The sequence below is a fragment of the Crinia signifera genome, chromosome 1 (genome assembly GCF_055691185.1).
Source record: "Crinia signifera chromosome 1, ASM5569118v1, whole genome shotgun sequence".
In the NCBI taxonomy this organism is placed as follows: Eukaryota; Metazoa; Chordata; class Amphibia; order Anura; family Myobatrachidae; genus Crinia; species Crinia signifera.
Window position 1 is genome coordinate 443,934,077 of NC_139217.1, and position 23,405 is coordinate 443,957,481.

Sequence of the window (23,405 nt, forward strand, 5' to 3'; positions counted from 1 at the left end):
AAATCGCAGCCCATCCGAACATCATTACACCACGCATGTACATGGTATGCTGTGTGCATGTGTGGGGTCCCCTTGCGTACGGACCATGCGAAGAGTAGCCTTTGCTGCCCGTACACCGGGTGACAGACTGGTGACGGCGGTCCCAGGGTGGACCCTGGCGTTTCATGGGCGTGCCCACAAAAACAGTGGGTGTACCCATGGAAACACTGGGTGGGCAAGATGTCGGCACCCGCCCTGAATTCATGCCAATATAAGCAGCCGCCGTGTGATTCCTGGGTCACGCGGCAGTTGCTGCGAGCGTCAGGCACGGTAGGAGAAATCCTTTGATGGTAAGTAACCATCAAAGGATTTCTCCTCTATGTGCCCACATGTGTACAGATGTACACATCCATCCATATTGAAAATATAATAATATAGAGACATGAAATAAAACATCCTAGACCTTTTATAGTTCATTAATCTTGTACAAAACCAGAAATTTCATGCAAAAAAAACCCCACGAACATTTGGCATTTTTCCAGTTAAATGTTGTCCCTACACGGATATGACCATAAATACTGTATAACATGGCAGGATATTAGTTTTTGCTGGTGCAGTATTGCTGCAATATAGTAAGTCTATCAAATGAGAAATTATTTAGAAACTTTCCTAAACTTACTTTTTCAACTGATGTCCCAAACCAAATTTTTCTTTTGTGGATATCTGAAACACATCGACCGTTGGAACTGGGGAAAATAAAAGATATTTCCGGATTATTTACAAATACAAGTTCCTGATGTTTTACAGTATTGGTGGTTTGTGGAGAGTCGACAATTCTAAAGGACTCGCAGTCTGTTATTGTAATCGTGACAGTAAAAGTATTATAATCTTATCTATAGGATCCTAACAGTTAATGATGATATTTATGGTTAATAAATACATTTAGAAATGATAAATCAAGATTTCTACTCTTACTTATCAAAGATATTATTATCATTCAGCTTCAATGGGCGGTATTCAATGCGGCTGAATTGCCAGGTTTTTATGGCGATTTTGTGCTGTAAGGCAAATTTCTGACTAAAACGGTGAATCACCCTATTCAATGACCAGATGGCGAATACATTTCAAGGCTTTTTTCGCCATGATTCACCGAGTAGCAATCGCTATCTTTTTATGGTGAAGTGGAAGGTGAACTTTTAAAATAAAGTGTTTTGTTTTTTACAATTGGTGTAAAAAAATCTGGAATTTTATTCTGAGGAGGGGCATGCTATTTTTATTCATGTGCTATAAGCACATGAATATATATTTAATTTTTAAATATTTTTTTTTTTTTTTTTTTTACACAGACCAGCCAGCAGGGGGCCGGAGCTGAGCCGCTCATTAGATATTCATATATTCACTTCACCCGATCATTACATATGCATGATCGGGTGTAGCGAATATACCCAGTCCCCTGCTGGCACCCCCGGGGGGCAGCCTGTGCTGCCTGGCTCCCGAGGAGCCCACCTCCCCCCCACAAACGTTCTGGGGCAGGCAGGGAGACTTCCATCTCCCTGCCTGCCGCCGTCCTCAGGCTCCCTGCGGCATCCGCCGCAGGAGCTCAAATTCGCCGGTCAGGGGCAGTGAGCCCCTGACTCGTTGAATACCGGAGCCGGCGAGGCTCCGGAACGCAGCGAGCAGTGGCGAATGTGCAGCGAATCCTAAACAGGATGTGTATTCACATTGTCAGAAACAGCTGAGAGAACCACCCCTTTCACTAATGCAGTATTCTTATTTGAATATTTTATTTTCTTAACACTAAATATATAAGTGCATATAATAGGGCTATAATTACCTAAAAAAATAGTTCCTTAAATTCTTTAAAGTAAACACTAGGAAGGATCCAATATATGTGGTTAACATAGAAAGTAAACAAAAACAGCCACTAACCGGGGCCATTTAAATACTGTGTTAAAGAACAGTGCAGACGGACTACAATCGGCTCAGTGCGGATCACATCCCAAGCTACAGCAATTTCTTCCTGATGGAAAACAAACAACAAAAAAATAATGCTATACATATAATTGTCCTTTAAAACAAAAACAATGCATCAAAAGTAAAAATTTATTAAAAAATGGGGATTATTATTATTAGTTGTTATTGGGGACCATGCAAATACACAGAACTGCAGTTGACAGTTCCTCCTTACATGCAAATAATGTAAGAACTATTACATTTGCAAAACAGTATTTCATACCAATTAATATATACAGTATATGTCATCTATATAATAAGTTGAAGAGTGTGTGTGCGTGTGTGTGTGCGTGTCCGTCGCATTGCGGACACACCGTGGCACTCAGAGACACCAAATTCAGCAACAAGATACCTCTGGACCCGGTGGTGTGCACCTCGAAGCCGTTTTTGGGAAATTTCACTTAGAAATTTAAAAAACACCAAGTTTTAATTTTCCTTTATTGATGTTCTGGGGAAAAGATCAACGATCTGGGAAACCGTTTACGAAGGAACAACTCCACACCTGATTTCATTGCTGTCATTGAGTATGAATTACACATTCTAACATTATGGTGAAGGCTTTAAACAATTAGGAAATAATTGAGGATATACATAGACCACACATAACACACACACACGTACACATTGTATACGCACACACACACACAGTACACCACATATGCACACATAGCACACAACACACATTTATACGTAGAGCACCTCACACACTTACACATTGGACAGATACACACACACAACACACCACATGCAGTACAATACAAATCCATACACACTACAACACATGCCCAAAAACAGTACAACAAACACACAGAACACACACACTTAAACATTGCCAGGATACGCACAGCACACTACACACACATATATACGTAGCACACCTCACAAACTTACACATTCGGCAGATACACACAACACAACACACACACATAAAACACCACTCACAGTACAACACACACCCACATTCACTACAACACACACCCAAAAACAGTACAATACACAGAACACACACACTTAAACATTGCACAGATACACACAGCACACTACACACACACAGATTTATACATAGCACACCTTACGCACTTACACATAGGGCAGATACACACAACACACACATAACATACCTCTAACAGCACCACACACCCACATTCACCACACACACCTGAAAAACAGTACAACACACACAAAACACACACTTAAACATTGCACAGATACACAGACACAACACACACATACTGTATATACATAGCACACCTCACACACTTACGCATTGGACAGATACATACAATACAACACACACAACCACATACACTACAACACACACAAAAACAGTACAACACACACAAACACACAGAACACATAAAAAATAATTTGCAGTTAATTTAACAGTCTGTACCGGCAAATAAAAACTGTACCTAATGTACCATTTCTACTTTGTTCCCCATATCCATCTCTCGTCTCTCCAGTCCTCCAGCCTGTCACTGCGCTCCCCGGCCAGTTGCACTGAGACATCTTTGTCCTGGCCAATGCACTCATTGTTCAATACAAAGTAGGTACACTGCACTCACCCTGTTAGTCAGTTGGATATCAGGCACTGCTCTGCCTTAAGGGTTTCCCAGACTCTTTTGGTTCATAGATAATGTTTGGTCGATGGGCATGAGCGCTGCATGCATTTGTTTGAATGTTATGAGTGTAAGAAGTTGAAGAATAAGACTGAGATGAAGATTTGTCACGTTATAGTGTACAATTTACTCAATAAATCGTGAAAAAAATATGTGTACATAGAAGTACAATCAAGAAATGAAAGTAGGATTAAAAAATAAATTCTGATTCAAACTGATAATTGTTTGGATGGCGGTGGGTTGCGAAACAAATCTATAGGTGGAGGGGGTATGGATATTGTGGGCATAATTGGTATTTGGTACACCTACAGGGGGTCCCCAGTTGATGAGAAATTTTCGCTACAGTGTCACCGTAGGGGGATTTCCAATTGAGGTTCAGGTGGTCTTTTAGGGACCCCTTTACAATCCTGTTGGTCTCTTCTCCAGGAGCCTACGGTCTCCCTCAGTGATTGACTATCATTAAGGGAGGCTGTAAGCTCAAGGAGAAGAGACCTACAGGATTGTAAAGGGTCCCTAAAAGACCACCTGGACCCCAATTGGGAATCCCCGAAATGGTGACACTGTGACCGTGACACTGTAGTGAAAATCCCATCAATTGAGGGCCCCCTGTAGGTGTAACAAACACCAATTATGCCCACAATATCCATACCCCTACCTATAGATTTGTTTCACAACCCACCCCATCCAAACAATTATCAGTTTGAATCAGAACTTATTTTTTAATTCTACTTTCATTTCTTGATTGTACTTCTATGTACACTTACATTTTTTTTACACGATTTATTGAGTAAATTGTACACTTTGTAACATGGCAATTCTTTTTCTCAGTCTTATTCTTCAACTTTTTACACTCAAACCTTATCAATGCACCCATTGATGATTGTGATGGCTAGATGAGTGGATTGGCCCGGCGGGTGTAGGGAAGAATTTGGCCCATTGCACCCATTCCCAGTGGTGCATTACAGTGGTGCGGATAGCGTGCGTCGCGTCATTACATCATGTGGCCAGGCCCGCGGACCTGCTCCCACACTCAGGGGCTGCCCCACTGTTTGGTAGAGATGCCCGGTGCATGTGCTTTACAGATCCCCAGACCTCAGAGACTGCTGCAGGCAGGTTCGGTGAGGGGAGTGGCAGTGGCAGGGAGCAGTGAATTTTTAATTAATTATGGCGCGGTATGGCCCACCCCGGTCCCCACGCACTCAGTGCCTGTAATTACACACCCTAGAAACTGTACCATTGAAAGTATAGAAATGGAGGTGAGGTCATGCCCCTTTCTGATTTTGTACCGATTTCTGACCCTCAGATGTTGGAGGATATGTCATACAGTAGGTGCTACATCTCAGGAGTAGATGTGGAATTCATCAACACATACAAGTTATCAACTGAGGAGTGTTGTGTTTCAAACAACAACACCACACCTGATTTCATTGCCGTCATTGAGTATCAATGCAAACACATTCTAACATTATGGTGGAATCTATAACAAATTACAATCTTAGGTCTTTGGCACAGCATACTGTAAGATGACATTTTTCAGCAATTTTGGAAATAAAGAAACCCCAAGGTTTTCCCGGGCAATGCCGGGCGGGTCAGCTAGTCTATATAATAAGTTGAAGAGTGTGTGTGCGTGTCTGCCACATTACGGAGACACCGTGGCACTCTGAGGCGCCAAATTTGGCAACAAGGTACCTCTGGATCCGGTGGTGTGCACCTCAAAGCTGTTTTTGGGAAATTTCACTTAGAAATGAAAAAAAAAAAAGATTCAATTTGCCTTCATTGATGATCTGGAAAATAATCGACGATCTGGGAAATAGATGACCAAGTAACAACATCACACCTGGGGTGAAATTTAATAGGTTGAGAGATTCAGAAAGTGAGAGATTTGGTAAGAAATCAAACCAGTTTGATTTTACAGTGTAAATGATTGCCGATTTAAAAAAAACTGGAGAGTTCTTACCAAATCTTTCACTTTCTGAATCTCTCATCCTATTAAATTTTACCCCTGATTTCATTGCTCTCATTGAGTATGAATGCAAACACATTCTAACATTATGGTGGAGGCTTTAAACAATTAGGGATAATTGGGGATATACATATACCACACATCACACACGTACACAATTTACACACACACATCACACACACAGTACACCACATACACACACACACAGCACACTACAAACACTTATATACGTAGCACACCTCACACACACATTGGACAGATACATACAACACAATACACACATATATAACACACACACTTAAACATTGCACAGATACAGAACACACACTTAAACATTGCACAGATACACACAGCACACTACGCACACATATATACATAGTGCATCTCACACACTTACACATTGGACAGATACACACAACACATACATAACACACCACTCACAGTACAACACACACCCAAGACAGTACAACACACACCCTTAAACATTGCACAGATACACAAAAACACAACACACACACTTAAACATTGCACAGATACACACAGCACACTACACACACACACACACATATATACGTAGCGCACCTCACACACACATTGGACAGATGCACAAAACACAACACATACATAACATACCACACACACAGTAAAAAACACACCGACATACACTACAACACACACACAAAAACAGTATAACACACATAAACACACAGAACACACAAAAATATATGCATCATAGGTGCTAAATGTCAGGACTGGATGTGGAATTCATCAACACACACAAATTATAAAGTCAGGAGCGGTGTGTTCAAACAACAACACCACACCTGATTTCATTGCTGTCATTGAGTATCAATGCAAACACATTCTTACATTATGGTGGATGTTTTAACAAATGACAATCTTGGGCATTTGGCACAACATAAGACAAATTTTTACAAAAATTTTGGAAATTAAAAAACACACAAGGTTTTCCCGGGCAACGCGGGGCGGGTCAGGCAATCTACAACACAACCAAAAAACAAAAAGATTACAAAGGTATTAGAAAGTGAGGCTAAATGGGCATACACATGGGGCGGTTTTAACCCTACTTCTAAACAACCTGTCTAGATTGTTCTGGGTGTTGCCTACATGTAGTCAAGATCTAGTCAGATTGCCAGTGTTCTAACCAGAGAATGTTGGTTAGCACAGATCGCCCATACACACATCGTTACGTGTGTATAGGTGATCTAGCCTCTGGAAAGCACAAGGGCAATTTCCCTAGTCTGCATCGCTCAGCATGCAGGCTAGCCGAAATGTTAGTAATGTTTGCCCCTTACTACCCCTTAATGTATGTAAATATTTGCTGATTATTCCTACAGAATAAAAACACAGACTCAGATTTAATGAGATTATTTGAATCTCGACTAAACTGTTGTTTCAAATTCAATTGAAGTCTAAATGAAATCTGAGTGACCTTTGTAACAGAGAATCCCATATTAAACAGAAAGGTAATGTACTCATTCTTCTTATGAAAGTCACATAACTTACGTCGAGGAAGCTAACATCAATATGCAAATCAATATCCACATCGTCAATTGCTCCATATTCCCTGCAAGAGAGAACAATGCTAGGTATTAATCATCTCTATATTATTCAATGACATTTACGCACTAAAAACTTTCCAGCATTAAAAGAAAACCATTTGTTCTGTATAAAAGATCTGCAACAGTAAATGTTAATGTTCCCCACCTCGCAGAGGCATGCTCATATGTGGAGGCAGAACATAACGTAAGCACAGGAATAGCCAGATTAAGGGGGGCATAGGGCAATCTGGAGTGCACTGAAATCACTAGCTGTCCCTTTTGTGCAGCAGCAGGACCATGCATTCAAAATGCAAGAAAGCAGGCAGAGACACAAGAATATCAAATTTCATGAGCTGTAACTGGAATGGGTCATGTTGGGAGATATGCATAATCTAATATAACCCACCACCACCACCACTTCTGCCCCCTTCTACTGTTGTGCTCTGGGCACCCCCCAAGGATTAATCTGGCCCTGAGCACAGGCATACCATAAGCTTTGCAAAACTTGGAAAACAGTGCTGAAAAGTTGGTTACAGGCTGGTCATATTACAGTTGCTTCCTCTTAGTCTATCCTCCGCACGTTATGAGTCGCAGCAGGCAGGGTGCATGAGAGCCAACAGCTCCTGTGTGACTCGGCCAATTCTGGGTATCTTTGAAATGCTATGTTACAATCAGTGGAAAACAACCGTTAGTATACCCTGTGTTCTAACCCAGAAGTTTCCTGTGTCCTAAGTCTGACTGTACTTCACTGTGCAGCGCTATGCAAAGCCGTTCTTCTGTTGGTATTACCAGCAGATGAGCGGCTCCCCCCCCCCTCCCCCGATGATGTGGGAGCGTGCATCACCGCTCACCGCTCTTCACTGGGCTGTACACACTGGGCGGTTTTGAGCTGAAAGTCGCTCAAACTTAGTGTTTTGAGCTGCTTTCAGCTCAAAATCGCCCAGTGTGTATGGGCCTTAACCTCTCCTGCAGACATCCCATCACAATCAACTGCAAATGTCAAGAATGTTGGGATGATAATGGGCAAAAAATTACATTGAGGGTCACATGCTGATCGGTGACAATCCCAGGCCAATATCCCTCAGGGTCCCTAGGCCTAATCCCATTGTGTGGGGGAAATGTTGATAGAATTTTGTAATATTTACTCCCCTATATATTTATTTCTTACCAGTTATTAATATAGTACACATATTTCGCAGAGCATTACAGAGAATATTTGAACATTCACATCAGTCCATGCTCCAGTGGAGCTTACACTTGATATTCCCTACTACATGTACACACACTTTGACATTGTAGGGTTATTTTTGTTGGGAGCCAATTGATCTACCAGTATATTTTTGAATTGTTGGAGGAAACCGGAGTACCCAGAGCAAACCCACACAAGTACGGGGAGAATATACAAACTCCACACAGTTAGAGCTATGGTGGGAATTGAACCCATGACCTCAGCGCTGTGAGGCAGTAATGGTAACCATTACACCGTCCGTGATGCCCATAATACAACCCAATGTATTATCCTCAGATCCAATGCACTGTGTAAATAAAGCTACAGCAACATAAATGTATTCCTACTGTACTACCATTCAATGGCATCATCCACAGCTTAAAGCAATGTAAACTTCATAAAATATTAACATCAGTGTTATACTATGCCACCTGTACAATTCAACCGCAGATATGATCCAGTGTGTAAACAGCTCTGCAGAAACTTAAACTCAATGTTACCGGGAATATAATTAAATGGCATCATTCTAGATTTTACTGCATCGTAAAACAAGACATTAATATCAGTGTATACCTGAGAGATACAGCACAGGGCCCATAGATTTCTCTCACCGCTGCCAAATCTGCTTCCAGCTGTGGGTGTTTATGAAGTTCCCCATCGTAACTCACCTGCGCAAGAGATAATAGATTATGAATATAAATACCAAGCACAACATGAGGGTTCCATGAAATCCTTCCTATTACTTAGGGAACTATGCACTAAGTCTCAGAGAGAGATTAAATGGAAGGATAAACCATACCAGCCAATCAACTGTCATGAAACAGGATGTGTTTGAAATATAGAAGCTGATTGGCTGGTACTTTATCTTCATCCAATTTCGCTCGTCAAGGCTTAGTACATGGGCCCATTATTTGTAGACCACAAATAAGATGTATTTTCCACCTGTCAGAACCCAAAGATTTCTAAAAGGTATTAAAGAACGGGCAGCTCAAAGTACTGTCTGATGCCGGGATGCCTCTAAATGGTCCTACCGTCAATGTTTTCTCACCAGGGGCAGAAAACCAATGATAGTTGAGTTGAGCCATTGATGGTTTGTGGGGCTGATACTCACCATACAGAATCATTGGCCAACAGGGCCAGATTAAGGTTTGTGGGGGCCCTGGACAATAAAAGGTCCAGCCCCCCCCCAAACCCCCCATCCCCCATCGGAAGCAAGTTCCAAACCCCCCCCCCAACGGAGGCAGTTTCCACCCCCCCAGACGGTGGCAGTAATGCTAACCATTACACCGTCCGTTCAGCCACAATTAGCATATTTTTGCAGAACCTCGCGGAAGGGTGGGGATTTCCCTGCACCGCTGAATCAGCTGCCTAGACAGGACTCTTGAAAAATCCCAATGTACCCGCAGACACGTTGATAAAACAAACAAATAACATATTATTTTTTGTATCTAAGCCCTTCATGACCGACTATTTCATAGTTTCATGACTTTACCATAACTCACAGTGACTGAAGATGCTTGTGTACTCTTTGCTACAATAAATTTTAGATTGTTTCTTGCAGGATAGATAGAACTTTATTTTGGTTGTAGAGTGAAATAAATATATTTTTAGTGCAATATACAGCAAACACATTGGGAATGGGGGTGACGTGTCAAGATTTATCTGGATTGACATCAGAAATTTCCTTTTCAAAAATATCAGATTACTTTACCAAGTATACAGATGGTGGTCTACAATATGTAACATAATAGAGTGTTCTTTTATCATAGCGTACAATGTAGTCAACATTTTGTCATTTATATTGTTGATATCCTAATATAGGGTTAGGCACTAGGGGAGGGATAAGCTACAGGAGATTTAGGGTAGGCACTAGTGGGATGGTTACAGAAATTTACCAATGGAAATTATCATGACGTCACCGACAAAACGGGAAGACATGGTTGATGCCACTAGACCCACCATACCAGGTAAGTCACCACTAGACCATTTATCAACATTCTACTGTCGGAAGAGTAGCAACATGCTCAATGTCTACAGGTTGCACATCGACATTACAACCCTGTTGACATTTTGATGTTGATTATATTTTCTTTAACATTTTTTTAAACCGTTGCTTTTTAAACCACTAATCACAGGACCCTTTGGACATAAATTTTGATGCAACCGGCAAAGCCGTACATTTTGGACATGTCTTTTTAATATTTATGAAGGACACGGAGTACTTTTTGTATGTTTATATCCTTCATTATATTTACAGTTATACAGTGTACCTCCCCGAGCCTCAAAAAAACGGAAACCATGCCAATGGTAGTTATTACAATTCCTCTGTACATAGAACATAATCTAGTCGCTTGTAAAATAAAAATTTCTACCTCAATAATTAATAGGCCTACATAGTTTATACCTTTATTTATAATGTATAAGTTCCAAGTGGATGTGTAAGGGATTTCATTTAAAAGTGAATTAGGAATGCATTAACGTTCTGTGTCAAAAATACTGTGTACGATAGAACATACTGACCTTAAATCTTACGTTATCATTTTAGGAATATATACATTAAAAATGCATGTTGTATCAAATCTACATTACAAAAGCCAAAGCGTGTACTGTACAAGAGTGCTCGCCATTGTAATAACATGGAAATAATATATATATATATAATCGCTAAAACATTCAGATGTGGCAATATAGGCAGATGCATAGGGTGGCAATGCTCCTAAGGGGACACCCACCAGGCATGGCGGTCCAAATCCCACGTGATTGGCTGCAATTTAATAGGTAGAGCTAAAATGGGTCGAGGGCATTTCTGTCCTATATGTAAGATTCTATAGAACAATGGATAAACCCCATCTACACAGCATACAATACAGCAAACCCTACTTCTAGCAGCAGCAGATTGTGCAAATTGCTTTATTTAAAAAAAAAAAAAAAAAAAAACAGCAACCCTCCGGTGGTATATGTACACTAGTACACACTACTATAAAAGTAGAATGCCTGCGTTTAGTATACTGGGTAGTCGTGAGGGCGCTGTCATGGGGAGTTTGCCAAGAGCAGCCACTTGGTGATGGGATAGTTAGTCCCACACAAAGAACAAAGAAAAATATATATAGGTGGTGCTAGGAAAGGGTTAACAAATGTATTATAAAATCAATACACATATACAGTATAACAGAAAAAAAACTAGTTAAATGATGATAATAAAACTAAAAAATTGATAAATAGTGGACCATAGACCAATGATGGTAGTCACCATGTAAGAAGAGGAGGAACCGGTGGACAAGACCAACATCCCTTTCATCACCTGTCACCTACCCGAACCATCCAGTCCACTAAACACTTTTTTGGATTACAAATAGTGCCTTGCATTTGGCATTTTGCACCGCACTCAACTTGAGGATATACTGTATGCTGCAAGGCTTGGAATGAACTCCGCTAGCGGTTCCATGGTGACTATATTCCCCGGAGGAATTTTACCTTTACTGCTATTGAATTGCACGTCATCACCCACTTCAGTGCACCTATGGCGGTAACATAGGAACGGGACTACATGGTGACTATCATCATTGGTCTATGGTCCACTATTTATCCATTTTGAAGTTTTATTATTAGCATTTAATTTTTTTATTTTATATATGTGTGTTGATTTTATAATACATTTTTGAACCTTTTCCTAGCCCTTACATCTTTTTCTTTGTTCAGTATACTGATGCCTGCATCACCAATGCCGCCAGAACACCATTGCCAGATCCCCAAAACAGTCAGGATGCCGAGGCCAGAATACCGACAGCCATCATCTCGATCAGTAAGTATTCGTGGCTGGATTTAGAAACTAGTGGGGTCACTTGAAGGTAAGGGTTAGGCTGCGGGCATGGGGTTAGTATTAGGCATCTAGAAGGAGGGGTAGTTTTAGGCTGATGACCGCAGGTCATCTCATGTCAAATGGTGTTTTTACTGTCAGTGTACAAAAGGCCTGATTCAATGCTAGGAACGCTGCAACATCTTGCTGCTGTGCAAGCATCTAAGTAGCTTCTGTGCAGTGTCTTGTCGGACACACAGAGAAGGTCTATCTTATGGGCATATTATAGGAGTGTTGTGGGAATGCCGGTGACTGTGGATGCCTAACCAGATGCTTGGGTACTCACATTTGAGGCCAGAATCGGATGGAGAAACTGCTCCTGCCATAGGAATGGAACAAGTTTTAAAGATGAACCAATTGCTGATGATGAGCATCCCAGTCCTTGCACATACAGACGCAAGGATGTACATCAGGGAAGGACTTTGTATTGACATTTGTATAAAGTCAAGGATGGTTGACCACCTATAGACTCTTTTGCATCCATCTCTGAATAAAGCCCTTAAAGTTTCATCATGCTACCTCTACTAGTCAGGTTCCAAAGAGTTGGTTTATCAATCAATTCAGGATGGGAATTACAGGGGTTGTGACTTTCTTGGGTTACACCTTGTTTAGCATCTGGACCACAACGACTCCACAAGGAACGTTCGATCCAGACACAAGGCACACATGAAGAACAGGCTAAAACACTCTGTCCTATGGTTCTGTAGAGGCGGCCTTGTGCACACATTATTGGGTAATAGAAATTATATATGGTACCAGTTATTAATAGCAGAAAGCTCGCGGCTGATTAATGGTCCCAATTATACCAGTGAGTGTTGTAACTTGGAAATCTATAAATCCCATTTATCATTGAAGATATCTCCATCTCACTTAGAATGAGAAAGTCATGTGGAATCCTGAGAGTTTAAAAGGAAAAACTCAATCAGCAGAGAGGAAGGACTTACAGGTGGATTAATCTATAAATTCCAGGCAGCAGAGGCAGGTTGCTATAAATTCCGGGCAGCGAACAGATGTTGCTATGGATACATCGGCCAAGTTCATGGAAAAGTCAATTGTACTGTAGCTAGTCATTCTAGAATACTTAAATAAGAGGAGGAGCACTTACATACAGGAAATATGGCATTTACAGCATTCCCAATAGGTTTGATTAGAGACTTCTTTACAGAGAGCTCAGAAGCGGGGAGTATTCAACCCGGAAATCAGACTGTTTGAATCCTGGGCCGTTTTCGTCTACTCAGTAACTCGACAATCAGAATTCAATGTTCCGGCTGTTGAGTGTTGGAAAGTCCATGGATAAGTGAAAACGGCGGCGGATTGTCAAAACTGTCCGATAATTCGACAATCCGCGGCAATTGCCGTCAAAACAGATCCGACTTTAAAAATGCTGCTACAATGCTGTCATTAATGGCAGCATTGAATAGGTGAGTGCCAATATTTCCCCAGTCCTGTAATACTGGCACAGATTCAATACCCCCCACCAGTCCTCACTGGACTTTGGTCTGAGATGAGAAGCCCAAGACAACACCACCAAAATAACTGATTTGATGAAGGTTGCCTATGGCTGAGATTGGATTTTACAGGATTTCCAGGCACTAATTAGTAAATACTGGAAAATTAACCAATTACCCCACTTAAAAATGAAAACTTAAATAAATGTCTCCTGGTCCATCCTAACATAAAGAATGGAACCAGTCATGGTAATGGAACTTTCCCCTCTAATGATCATTCTCTTTATTGTGGTGCTGGAGAGGCTGATAACGACTAATACTGATATCTCTGGGATGGGGATTGCACATGTAACAATTGTTTTATTGATTTCTTCCTCTAGGAAGCAGAAAGAGATTTATGGATTCCTTCTATACTGTCCAACTAATGTCGTAAGAGAATCAGTTTCAAGTATTATTGGAAATGTTCATGGAGAAATTTAATGTCTCGCTATTATTCTCTATATTTCCATTGTAATAAAAATAACATATTTCAGTACACCACAAACCATAGCCATGCGGGCTGCCTGCCTCACTTACCAGATTTCTAGTATATATATATATACACTTGTTGTTTGACTTTGCTTGAGAAAGGGGCACAGCCCCGAAACGTTGCTGTAATGTCACATTAAACCACCTTTGGAGGTTTTTTCCATTTACCACCGTCTCCGAGTGCCACCTCTCTGTTCCCTTTATACACGCACCCTCCGTGTCAGGAAGGCACCGGGGCAATTCAGACCCAACACAGCATTTAGGAGTGCCGGTTATCCCGCATCTTTATATATATATATAGAAATGGTGTTGTGGCCCTAATAATGCGCTGAGGAAAGCAGAACCCCTATAGTACCTCGCTGTTAATAAAGGCACAGATGAAAGGAGAAATAGAGGTGCGCTATATTGTAACACCACTATGTGGCTATGGAATCGGTACATCTGTCAGAATGAACTTCGGTCTACAGTCATTAGGTCGACCCCACTAGGTCGACTGGCAGGAAGGTCGACCTGACTTAAGGTCGACATGGGCCAAGGTCGACATGACTTAAGGTCGAATTTGCATAAAGGTCGACATGAGGAAGGTCGACTGGTCATAAGGTCGACATGGGTTTTTCACTGTTTTTTTTTATCCGAATGTCGACACAGTCGACATGGACACAGTTGGCAATGAGAATCGGACCCTCGCTTCGCTCGCAATGCTTCGGCCACGGTGCCTCGCTGCGCTCGGCACACTATTTTATTCTCCCACCACGCCCTAGTGGATGGTAGGGCATGAAATACCGCCTGTCGGCACATGTCGGCTCAAAAAACAGTGAAAAACCCATGTCGACCTTATGACCAGTCGACCTTCCTCATGTCGACCTTTTTGCAAATTCGACCTTAAGTCATGTCGACCTTGGCCCATGTCGACCTTAAGTCAGGTCGACCTTCCTGCCAGTCGACCTAGTGGGGTCGACCTAATGACTGTAGACCTAAGTTCATTCTAATAGATGACCGCTTCCCGTGGCTATGTACATACAATGAATCAAATAATGGTTAAAAACAAATTGACATTTATTGAGGATTTTCCAGCAGATAAAATTTCATCAGCATTTCCGTGTCCTTATAAATGCAACATATAGTATAAATCCACGACCCAACGCATTTCGTCCTTCAGGACTTCATCAGGGGCAATGAATCAATCCAGAGGTAATGTATCCTCTGCATGAATGAAGGTATATTCTTTAGAAAGGTACAATAATTGGCAGGTGGTAATTTTAGGCAGCAATCTTATTGTAATGAATGATAGTAGTTGTTTCGACAACAGGTTTGGACCACCTATTTAACAAATGACCAAAAAAAGACTTCAGACAGAATAATAACAGGTTAATAACAGTAGCTGGATAACATTTCCTCCTGTCCACAATGTGGAGGTATAGCCTTCTAAGTGTGACAAATAGTGAATCACAGGTTCTCAGGGAACCTATATATATATATATATATATATATATATATATATATATATATATATATATATATATATGGTACTTGTTTCCTAGCACGGCCACCACGATTTATATCGTGGTGGTCGTGTCGGAAAAAATCACGTCGGTCGCGTCGGGTGCATACCAAACCGCACACGACGCGACCGACGCAATGTACCCGATTTCTCCATAGGGTTCAATGTTAAAATAATTTAACATTGAAGCCTATGGAGAAATCGGGTCTCCATAGCCTTCAATGTTAAATTATTTTAACATTGAAACTGAGTACATTTAACATAGAAAAAAAAGGTAAATGGCCCAATATGGGCCATTTCTCATTGGCTATGGCCCCGGCATGTGTGTAAAAAATAATGGCCCCCCATTGTGGCCGCCACCCCCACGATTGACGCGAACCCGAAGCGTGGCGATTGCAGCGAGCCCGCGAGGGGCGGCGGTGCGCGTCCTCCGACCTTCTCATTCCCCTACTATCCACGTCGGCGTGGAGTTGAGAATATATAGTGTGGCGAGCGTAGCCAGCCACCGAGCCCGAAGCGTGGCGAGCGCAGCGAGCCCCGCGAGAGGATGCGGATACCTGTCAAGCCCGCGAGGGATGCCCCTCGTGGGCTTGACAGGTATCCGCGTCCCCTCGCCACGCTTCGGGCTCGGTGGCTCGCTACGCTCGCCACACTATATATTCTCAACTCCACGCCGATGTGGATAGTAGGGGAATGAAAAGGTCGGAGGACGCGCACCGCCGCCCCACACGGGCTCGCTGCGCTCGCCACGCTTCGGGTTCGCGTCAATCGTGGGGGTGGCGGTCACAATGGGGGGCCATTATTTGGGCCATACCCAATGAGAAATGGCCCATATTGGGCCATTTCACATTTTTTCCTATGTTAAATGCATTCATTTTCAATGCTAAAATATTTTAACATTGAAGCCTATGGAGAAATCGGGGGCATCGCGTCGGACGCGCATAGGCTTCAATGTTAAAATATTTTAACATTGAAGCCTATGGGGAAATCGCGGGCATCGCGGGCATCGTGTGCCTTAAAGTTAAGGCACACGATGCCCGCGATTGTGGCCGTGCTAGGAAACAAGTACCATAAATATATATATATATAGTTCCAAGTATAGACCGCACTCGCACTAATAATTGAGATATCACGGGGTGCCAGATAAAGGAGATGCGTGAAAAACGTATGTCCAATTATAATCCAGGGTGTATCCACACCTATACAGGTGTAGAATATCCAGCACTCTCCAAAGTATGAGTCCCAAACAGGTTTGGTAAAATCCAAATAACTGAAGTTTATTCAATTTGCACACGGTGTCAGGTAGATAAGATCACAAGTGTTTTATAGAACATGCCCCGACGTTACCCAGGGTTTTCCCCTTGACTCTTCGCTGAATTTGCTGTACCACTGAACCTAAAGCCTCTTGAGAAAGATCCCCTTGTGTGGGATCGAAACGTCGGGGCATGTTCTATAAAACACTTGTGATCTTATCTACCTGACACCGTGTGCAAATTGAATAAACTTCAGTTATTTGGATTTTACCAAACCTGTTTGGGACTCATACTTTGGAGAGTGCTGGATATTCTACACCTGTATAGGTGTGGATACACCCTGGATTATATATATATATATATATATATATATATATATATATATATCTCAAAGCGTTTGCTTACTAGTAGATAGATAGATAGATAGATAGATAGATAGATAGATAGATAGATAGATAATAAAAATAAAGCATTCCAAAATAGAGCATTTTAGAGGGAGTTATAGGCCTGAGGTATTTGGATAAAACATGTGCTTCAGAAAATATGCTAGCCATGTATTGAAAAAAACCTATATATTGTATACAAATTTTGTCACCATATGGTCATGCGGTGCTAAATATTACAATCATTATCCTCTTTCAGACATTTTGGTCACCATGATCACCGGACCACATCCCATGTGACACTTGTTTTAGAGAATGCTGTTCTGTCCATGGGAACTGTTGTTGACCACAATGGAGGTCACATTGAACAATTTTAGTAAGTCCTTTGAATCCCCACCTGGTGACCACATTTGTAACTATTTTCTTTTTTCTTCACAAATGACTCGTGTATCTGCTGTCCAAAGTTCTCTTTGTTACATGCCTTATATTATTATTATTAATAATAATTATAACACTTCCTTATATAGCGCAGCATAGCCTGTTGCACTTTACAATTGGAAACAACAGTAAAAAAAGGAAATTGCGTAATAAAAACAGACAGATTCAGAGGTAGGAAGCCGCTACTCACAAGCTTCCCATCTATACAGAAATAGGCTCTGATACACAATGATAGGTGCTACCTGTATAATGGTTCTGCCAGATTACAGGAGTTTAATGTGCTTTATGATATGGTCAGGGCCGGCGCCACCACTAGGCAAACCTAGGCATTTGCCTAGGGCGCCGGCCACTGGAGGGCGGAAAATGCCGCCCGGGTACCTGTCCTAGCTACGGCGCTGTCTATTTAAAGCTGGCGGCGGAGGCAGCGGGGGTCCCTGCAGTCTATTAAAAATCACGAGCGCTATCCGCCGGGCTATGCGGAAGCGCTTCTAGTGTGAAAACTCTGGCAGCCAATCAGCGTGCTGCCAGTGTTTTCACACTAGAAGCGCTTCCGCATAGCCCGGCGGATAGCGCTCGTGATTTTTAATAGACTGCAGGGACCCCCGCCGCCTCCGCCGCCAGATTTAAATAGACAGCGCCGAACGCCAGGTACCACCCCCCCCCCCCCCCCCCGGCACCGGGGCGCCCCCAGCCCGACTCGCCTGGGGCGCTCCGGTGCCTTGCACCGGCCCTGGATATGGTCACACAGTAATGATGGCAAGGGTTCAAAAGGATGTGAAAGTAAAGAAATGATATGTGTGGGTAGTACAGAGGGGAAGTAATTACATAGGAAAGCTTATGAAGGCTACGTGGGAGGATCTGATAAGATTGGCTGAAGAAATGTTCACGATATATGTGTGAGTTTGTGTATGTGTATGTATGTATATATGCAACAAGGTGTGTGTTGACCTGGCACTCCCCCAGCTGGTCAGGGACCCAGGTGCCTTCCGGAACAGTTGTGCAGGAGTAGGCAAAGAAGCAGACAGCGGCACTCTGGGAATTTTCAAAAACGTATATTAGTGCAAAAATAGCATACCAACGTTTCGGGGCATAAGGTACCCCTTTGTGAAAGTTACTGCACTGTTCACCTTGACAAAGGGGTACCTTATGCCCCGAAACGTTGGTATGCTATTTTTGCACTAATATACGTTTTTGAAAATTCCCAGAGTGCCGCTGTCTGCTTCTTTGCCTATGTATATATGCATATATGTGTATACATTATACAGTATATATATATATATATATATATATATATATATATATATATATATATTTTTATTCACAATTGACCACATAGATCTCTCGCACAGATACCTTGTGCCATTAAGGGAGTGTCTATGAAGATACTAAATTATTTCCAAAGTCCTCACCTGCCCACCGTAGTAGAACTCTTCAGAATCATTGTCTCCTTCAGAATCCTCTTCCACAGCACTACTATGCCGTGATTCCTGGCAACAGAGAAAACCAGTTGGATGTACAGACCTTGTTTCATACAGAGTTATTAGACATCACAGTATTGTTGGATTGGTCCCATTTGGAAGGAACCTTGGGCCGGGTGTAATGGGGAGCAAGTCCATCAGCCATACAGGATGCCAGCTGAACTTGGAGGTTTTTCTTTTAAGGGCTGTCATTTACAAGGGTTGCTTTTGCCATGTAAATGATTGCCCTTCTAAAAACCCTACAAGTTTAGCCGACATCCTGCATGGCCACCATTACATCTGGCCCCTCACATCAAGCCACCTAACAACTTCACAAACAACTTCCACAGGACAGGCCACTGCCTACCACAAGATCATCAAACTAATTTCCTAAAATCATCTAAAGATTGATTGGCTACAGTAGGTTGTACAGCAAAGAGTACACAACCAGGACAGTTTTGGCTTGTAACTTATTCTGATTAAAAATACAGACTCGCAGAAATTCCTGAACAGTCTGCACATGGCTGGCTATTACATATTGTCCTTGGTACTAAGTCTCGGAGAGAGATAAAGTACCAGCCACTCGGCTCCTAACTGTAATTTTTCAAACACAGACTGTAACACGGCATGTTAGGAGGCCGATTATTTGGTACTTTGAGGACTACTGTATGTACCTAAACCTTTTAGAGAGATTAAGGGCGGTATTCAATCTGGGATTCCGACTGTTGTAATCCCGGACCATTTTTGCTCACCTCAACAGTAACTCTACAGGCTGAATTCAATGTTGCGGCTGTCGAGTGTAGGCGGAAATGGCCGCAGAATGTCAAGAAATGGATGTGAATTTCAACAACCCACGGCCGTTTCCGACAAAACAGATCCGACTGTTTTGTCGTAAATCTGCCTTCAATGCTGTCAGAAACAGCAGCAGTGAATAGGCTGGGGGCTGCTATTTCCCCTGTCGGAAATAGGGGCAGGAATTGAATATACCACAAAGTGAACGGAGATAAAGTACCAGCCAATCAGTTGCTTTCTGTCATTTTGCAAATACAGCCTGTGACAGTTAGGAGCTGGTTGATTGGTACTTTATCTCTGTCCATTTTATCGCTCGCCAAGGCTTAGTACATATGCCCCTTTATCTCTCTCCAAGTCTTAGTCAATAAACCCCTATGTTTTGTAACAAACAAGGCATAATTTGTGTCGGTAGAACATTAAAAAATACTTGATTGTGATGTTGGAGTGTGACACGGGCAAAGGTGAAAAAATAACTTGAAAAAAAGGTGTGAGAAAAGCCTCAGAGAAGGGTTTAATGAGACATGTGCCAGGAGGGATGACGCGGCTGAGGGGGCAGGTGTGCTTATACACTTACTGTTCAGATGTAATGTGAGTAATCCTTGCTGATTGCGCTATACAAAAATAGTTGTACGTGTTATAACTGTGTCATCGTGTTGTATGGGGTGTGCCCATTAGCTCCTGATTGGCAAGCACATGGAATTTAAGTACAATACGTATTTCACTATAATTAACAGATTTTAGGCCTGATTCAGATTAGCTTACAGGTAAATGCTGCTGCCCATAACAGGCCCATAAAACGCTGGGCGTTCAACTGCCCACCCTCTTTCTGCCCCTTCGGGAGCGAACGGGCCACCGAGTGTGAAAGTCTCCGAAGCCGTTTGCTCCCGGGGAGTTGTGAATAGGCAAACCTCGACCTTCATGGACGGGGACGAATTCGACCCATAACAAACAGGTCTGAATTGGACCCTTAGATGTGGGGAACCCCTGATGAAGTGTGGATGATAAAACGCGTATGTTTGCTGCACACATCACAATCTTATCAGCACTTGTGAAAGGCACTTAGAGGAAGTGTCCTATGTTGGACTTCCCTGACAGCTTGTCAGCTAGTGCATCATCCACTCCTTCATCACCAGTGAGATCTGGAGATAAGTTTCAGGTTTTTATTTATATTTTGAGCATTTTATACTTATAATTAAGAGCGTGCACAATTTTTTTTTTACATATGAAAAATAATTGTACAGAAAACATGGGAAGAGGAAGTGGAGGGAATCGGGAAATCACATTGACAAATGCACAGCTGCAAAGAAACAATCCATATAATCAATCAATGATACTGTTAAAGACTATAGAACGTAAATGGGTGGGGATTGATAGATTGGCAATGTCTAGGCAGACAATGATGTGCAAAATTGACCTGCATGTTCCAAGGAGTGTGTGTGTGTGTGTGGGGGGGGTTACATGGTTTTTAAAAAGCTATCGCTCAGAAGGTCCCCCGTAGTGTGTATGGGGCTTCACCCTACTTATCCCACACTAGTACCTACCTGCCCCCTCCAGCAGCTTAACCATAACTGTGTGACTTAGCATAACCGTTCTTGGTGACGAATATATCTAATAGCGATTAACTTCCCTGGTGAGGACATGTCCCCCCTGCATACAACCTCCAATAATGGGCGTCACATTCCGGGTATCAGTGCAAAACAACTTATTTACTGTGCAATTACGTCTACTGACATTGTCCATCCAGTGACCGAATACTGGTCCGTATCATTCTACCTTTATGCAGGCATAATGTGGCTCACAACCAATGATGAAAAAGTCCAGCCTGAGAAATGAAAGTACCGTACTCATTTACTCCCGCAGCCTCATTTACTATGCCGCCTTCACCTTCTGCAAGAGGATTTCAATTTCATTCCAATGAAATATTAAAATTAATGGAGCGGTGACCTCCCTATGCAGGAACCAAATGGTTTAACTCCCGTTTAGACTGAGATTTTTTTCTCTTAAGTAGGGCTGTAATATTTCTGCAGAAGAACTCGGGGACACCCGCTTAGTACGAAATTTCCTGGGTTTATAAAACACAGCCCATTAATTCCTGCATTGCTAACTGCTACAGGATCCTCTTCTAACACACTGCTGATTATTTGCTTATGTTACTCTGCTACACTAAAAGCCATAGCAACTAAACAGGCATTGTTTTCACAAGAGCATAAAGCTTAGTTTCTTTGTACTGTATTGTGTATATTTGAAGTATTACTGAATTACCCTCACGGCATAAACTAGTGTACACTCTAAAGCTGGGTACACACTAGAGCAGAAAGTTCTCAAACTGTGGGCCCTGACCCCAAAGTGAGTCCTGACCTTCTTAGCATGGGGTTGCGACTCCATGTTGCTGACCATGAGGCTGATGACTTCTCTAATCTCAGTCAGTGATTCAAGGAGTCTGATAAATCTGTCTGAATTGTCTGTTGATATAGACTCCTCCCATTATTTTGTGCCCCCACAATGCTGCCATGTATGTGCTGTCTGCTGACTACACATGTGATGTGATGACCTTCTGCAGGAATTTGCTGGGGTCCTGTAATAATTTTATTGTCTAATGGGGTACCAGAGCAAAATAGTTTGAGGACACCTTCACTAGACCATAATATGGGGCATATAGTCTAGTGCAGGAATTCTCAAACTAATTTGCTCTAGGACCCCATCAAATACCCCGACAATAAAAAAAAATACTACATGACCCCAGCCCTTTTATATATATATTATACATGAGAAAATTAAAGTTTATACCAGCTGTGAAGGCTTTGGGGGTGGTAGGAAGGCAGTGGTTGACATAGAGAAGGCAGTGGGTGAAAGAGGGTGATGTGGAGACCAAGGTTTGCTGTAAACAGTAGAGTGTGACAGGGGGAGAGCATTTGAGGCAGTTGGTGTCAGGGAGAGACAGAGGGTGAGTAGGGAGAGGCAGTGAGTGATAGGGGGAGGAAGATGGTGGCAGAGGGTGACAGGGTGATGGCAAAGAGAAAGAGGGTGGAAGAGGGTGAATAAGGAGAGGGAGTGGGTGAAGTCCTCAGCCTGGCAGTCATTAACATGAAGTCGCGACCCCATTCTGAGATGGTTGCGACCCACTTTGGGTCCGGACCCACAGATTGAAGAACCACTGGTCTAGTGTGTACGCACTATGTCCCCGCATAATGTCAGCAGCATTGCTGACGGAAGCCATCACTAGCAAGGGCCACGCTGTCAGATGCCCACTCCATCGCTGCTGGCATGTGTGTAGGTACTTGCCAATGCCGGCTCCCCCACCACGTCCCTGTGCAGGCAATATTGCTGGATACAAACACTGTGAGCCAAGGTACAGAATTTATTATTTATTAAAATCACTTTTATC

At 42.4% G+C, this 23,405-nt stretch overlaps 1 protein-coding gene across 1 annotated transcript in view; it reads right to left on the reverse strand.

The window, feature by feature from the left end:
- The window catches only part of PARP8 (poly(ADP-ribose) polymerase family member 8), a 199,658-nt gene that overhangs the window by 67,922 nt on the left and 108,331 nt on the right, over positions 1-23,405 (reverse strand). The window contains exons 6-10 of the mRNA XM_083153875.1: positions 19,181-19,258; positions 8,938-9,032; positions 7,102-7,162; positions 1,909-1,999; positions 659-725 (exon numbers count right to left, since the gene is read on the reverse strand). Coding sequence (XP_083010001.1) covers positions 659-725; positions 1,909-1,999; positions 7,102-7,162; positions 8,938-9,032; positions 19,181-19,258 — 392 coding nt within the window. The remainder of the gene's footprint in view (positions 1-658; positions 726-1,908; positions 2,000-7,101; positions 7,163-8,937; positions 9,033-19,180; positions 19,259-23,405) is intronic.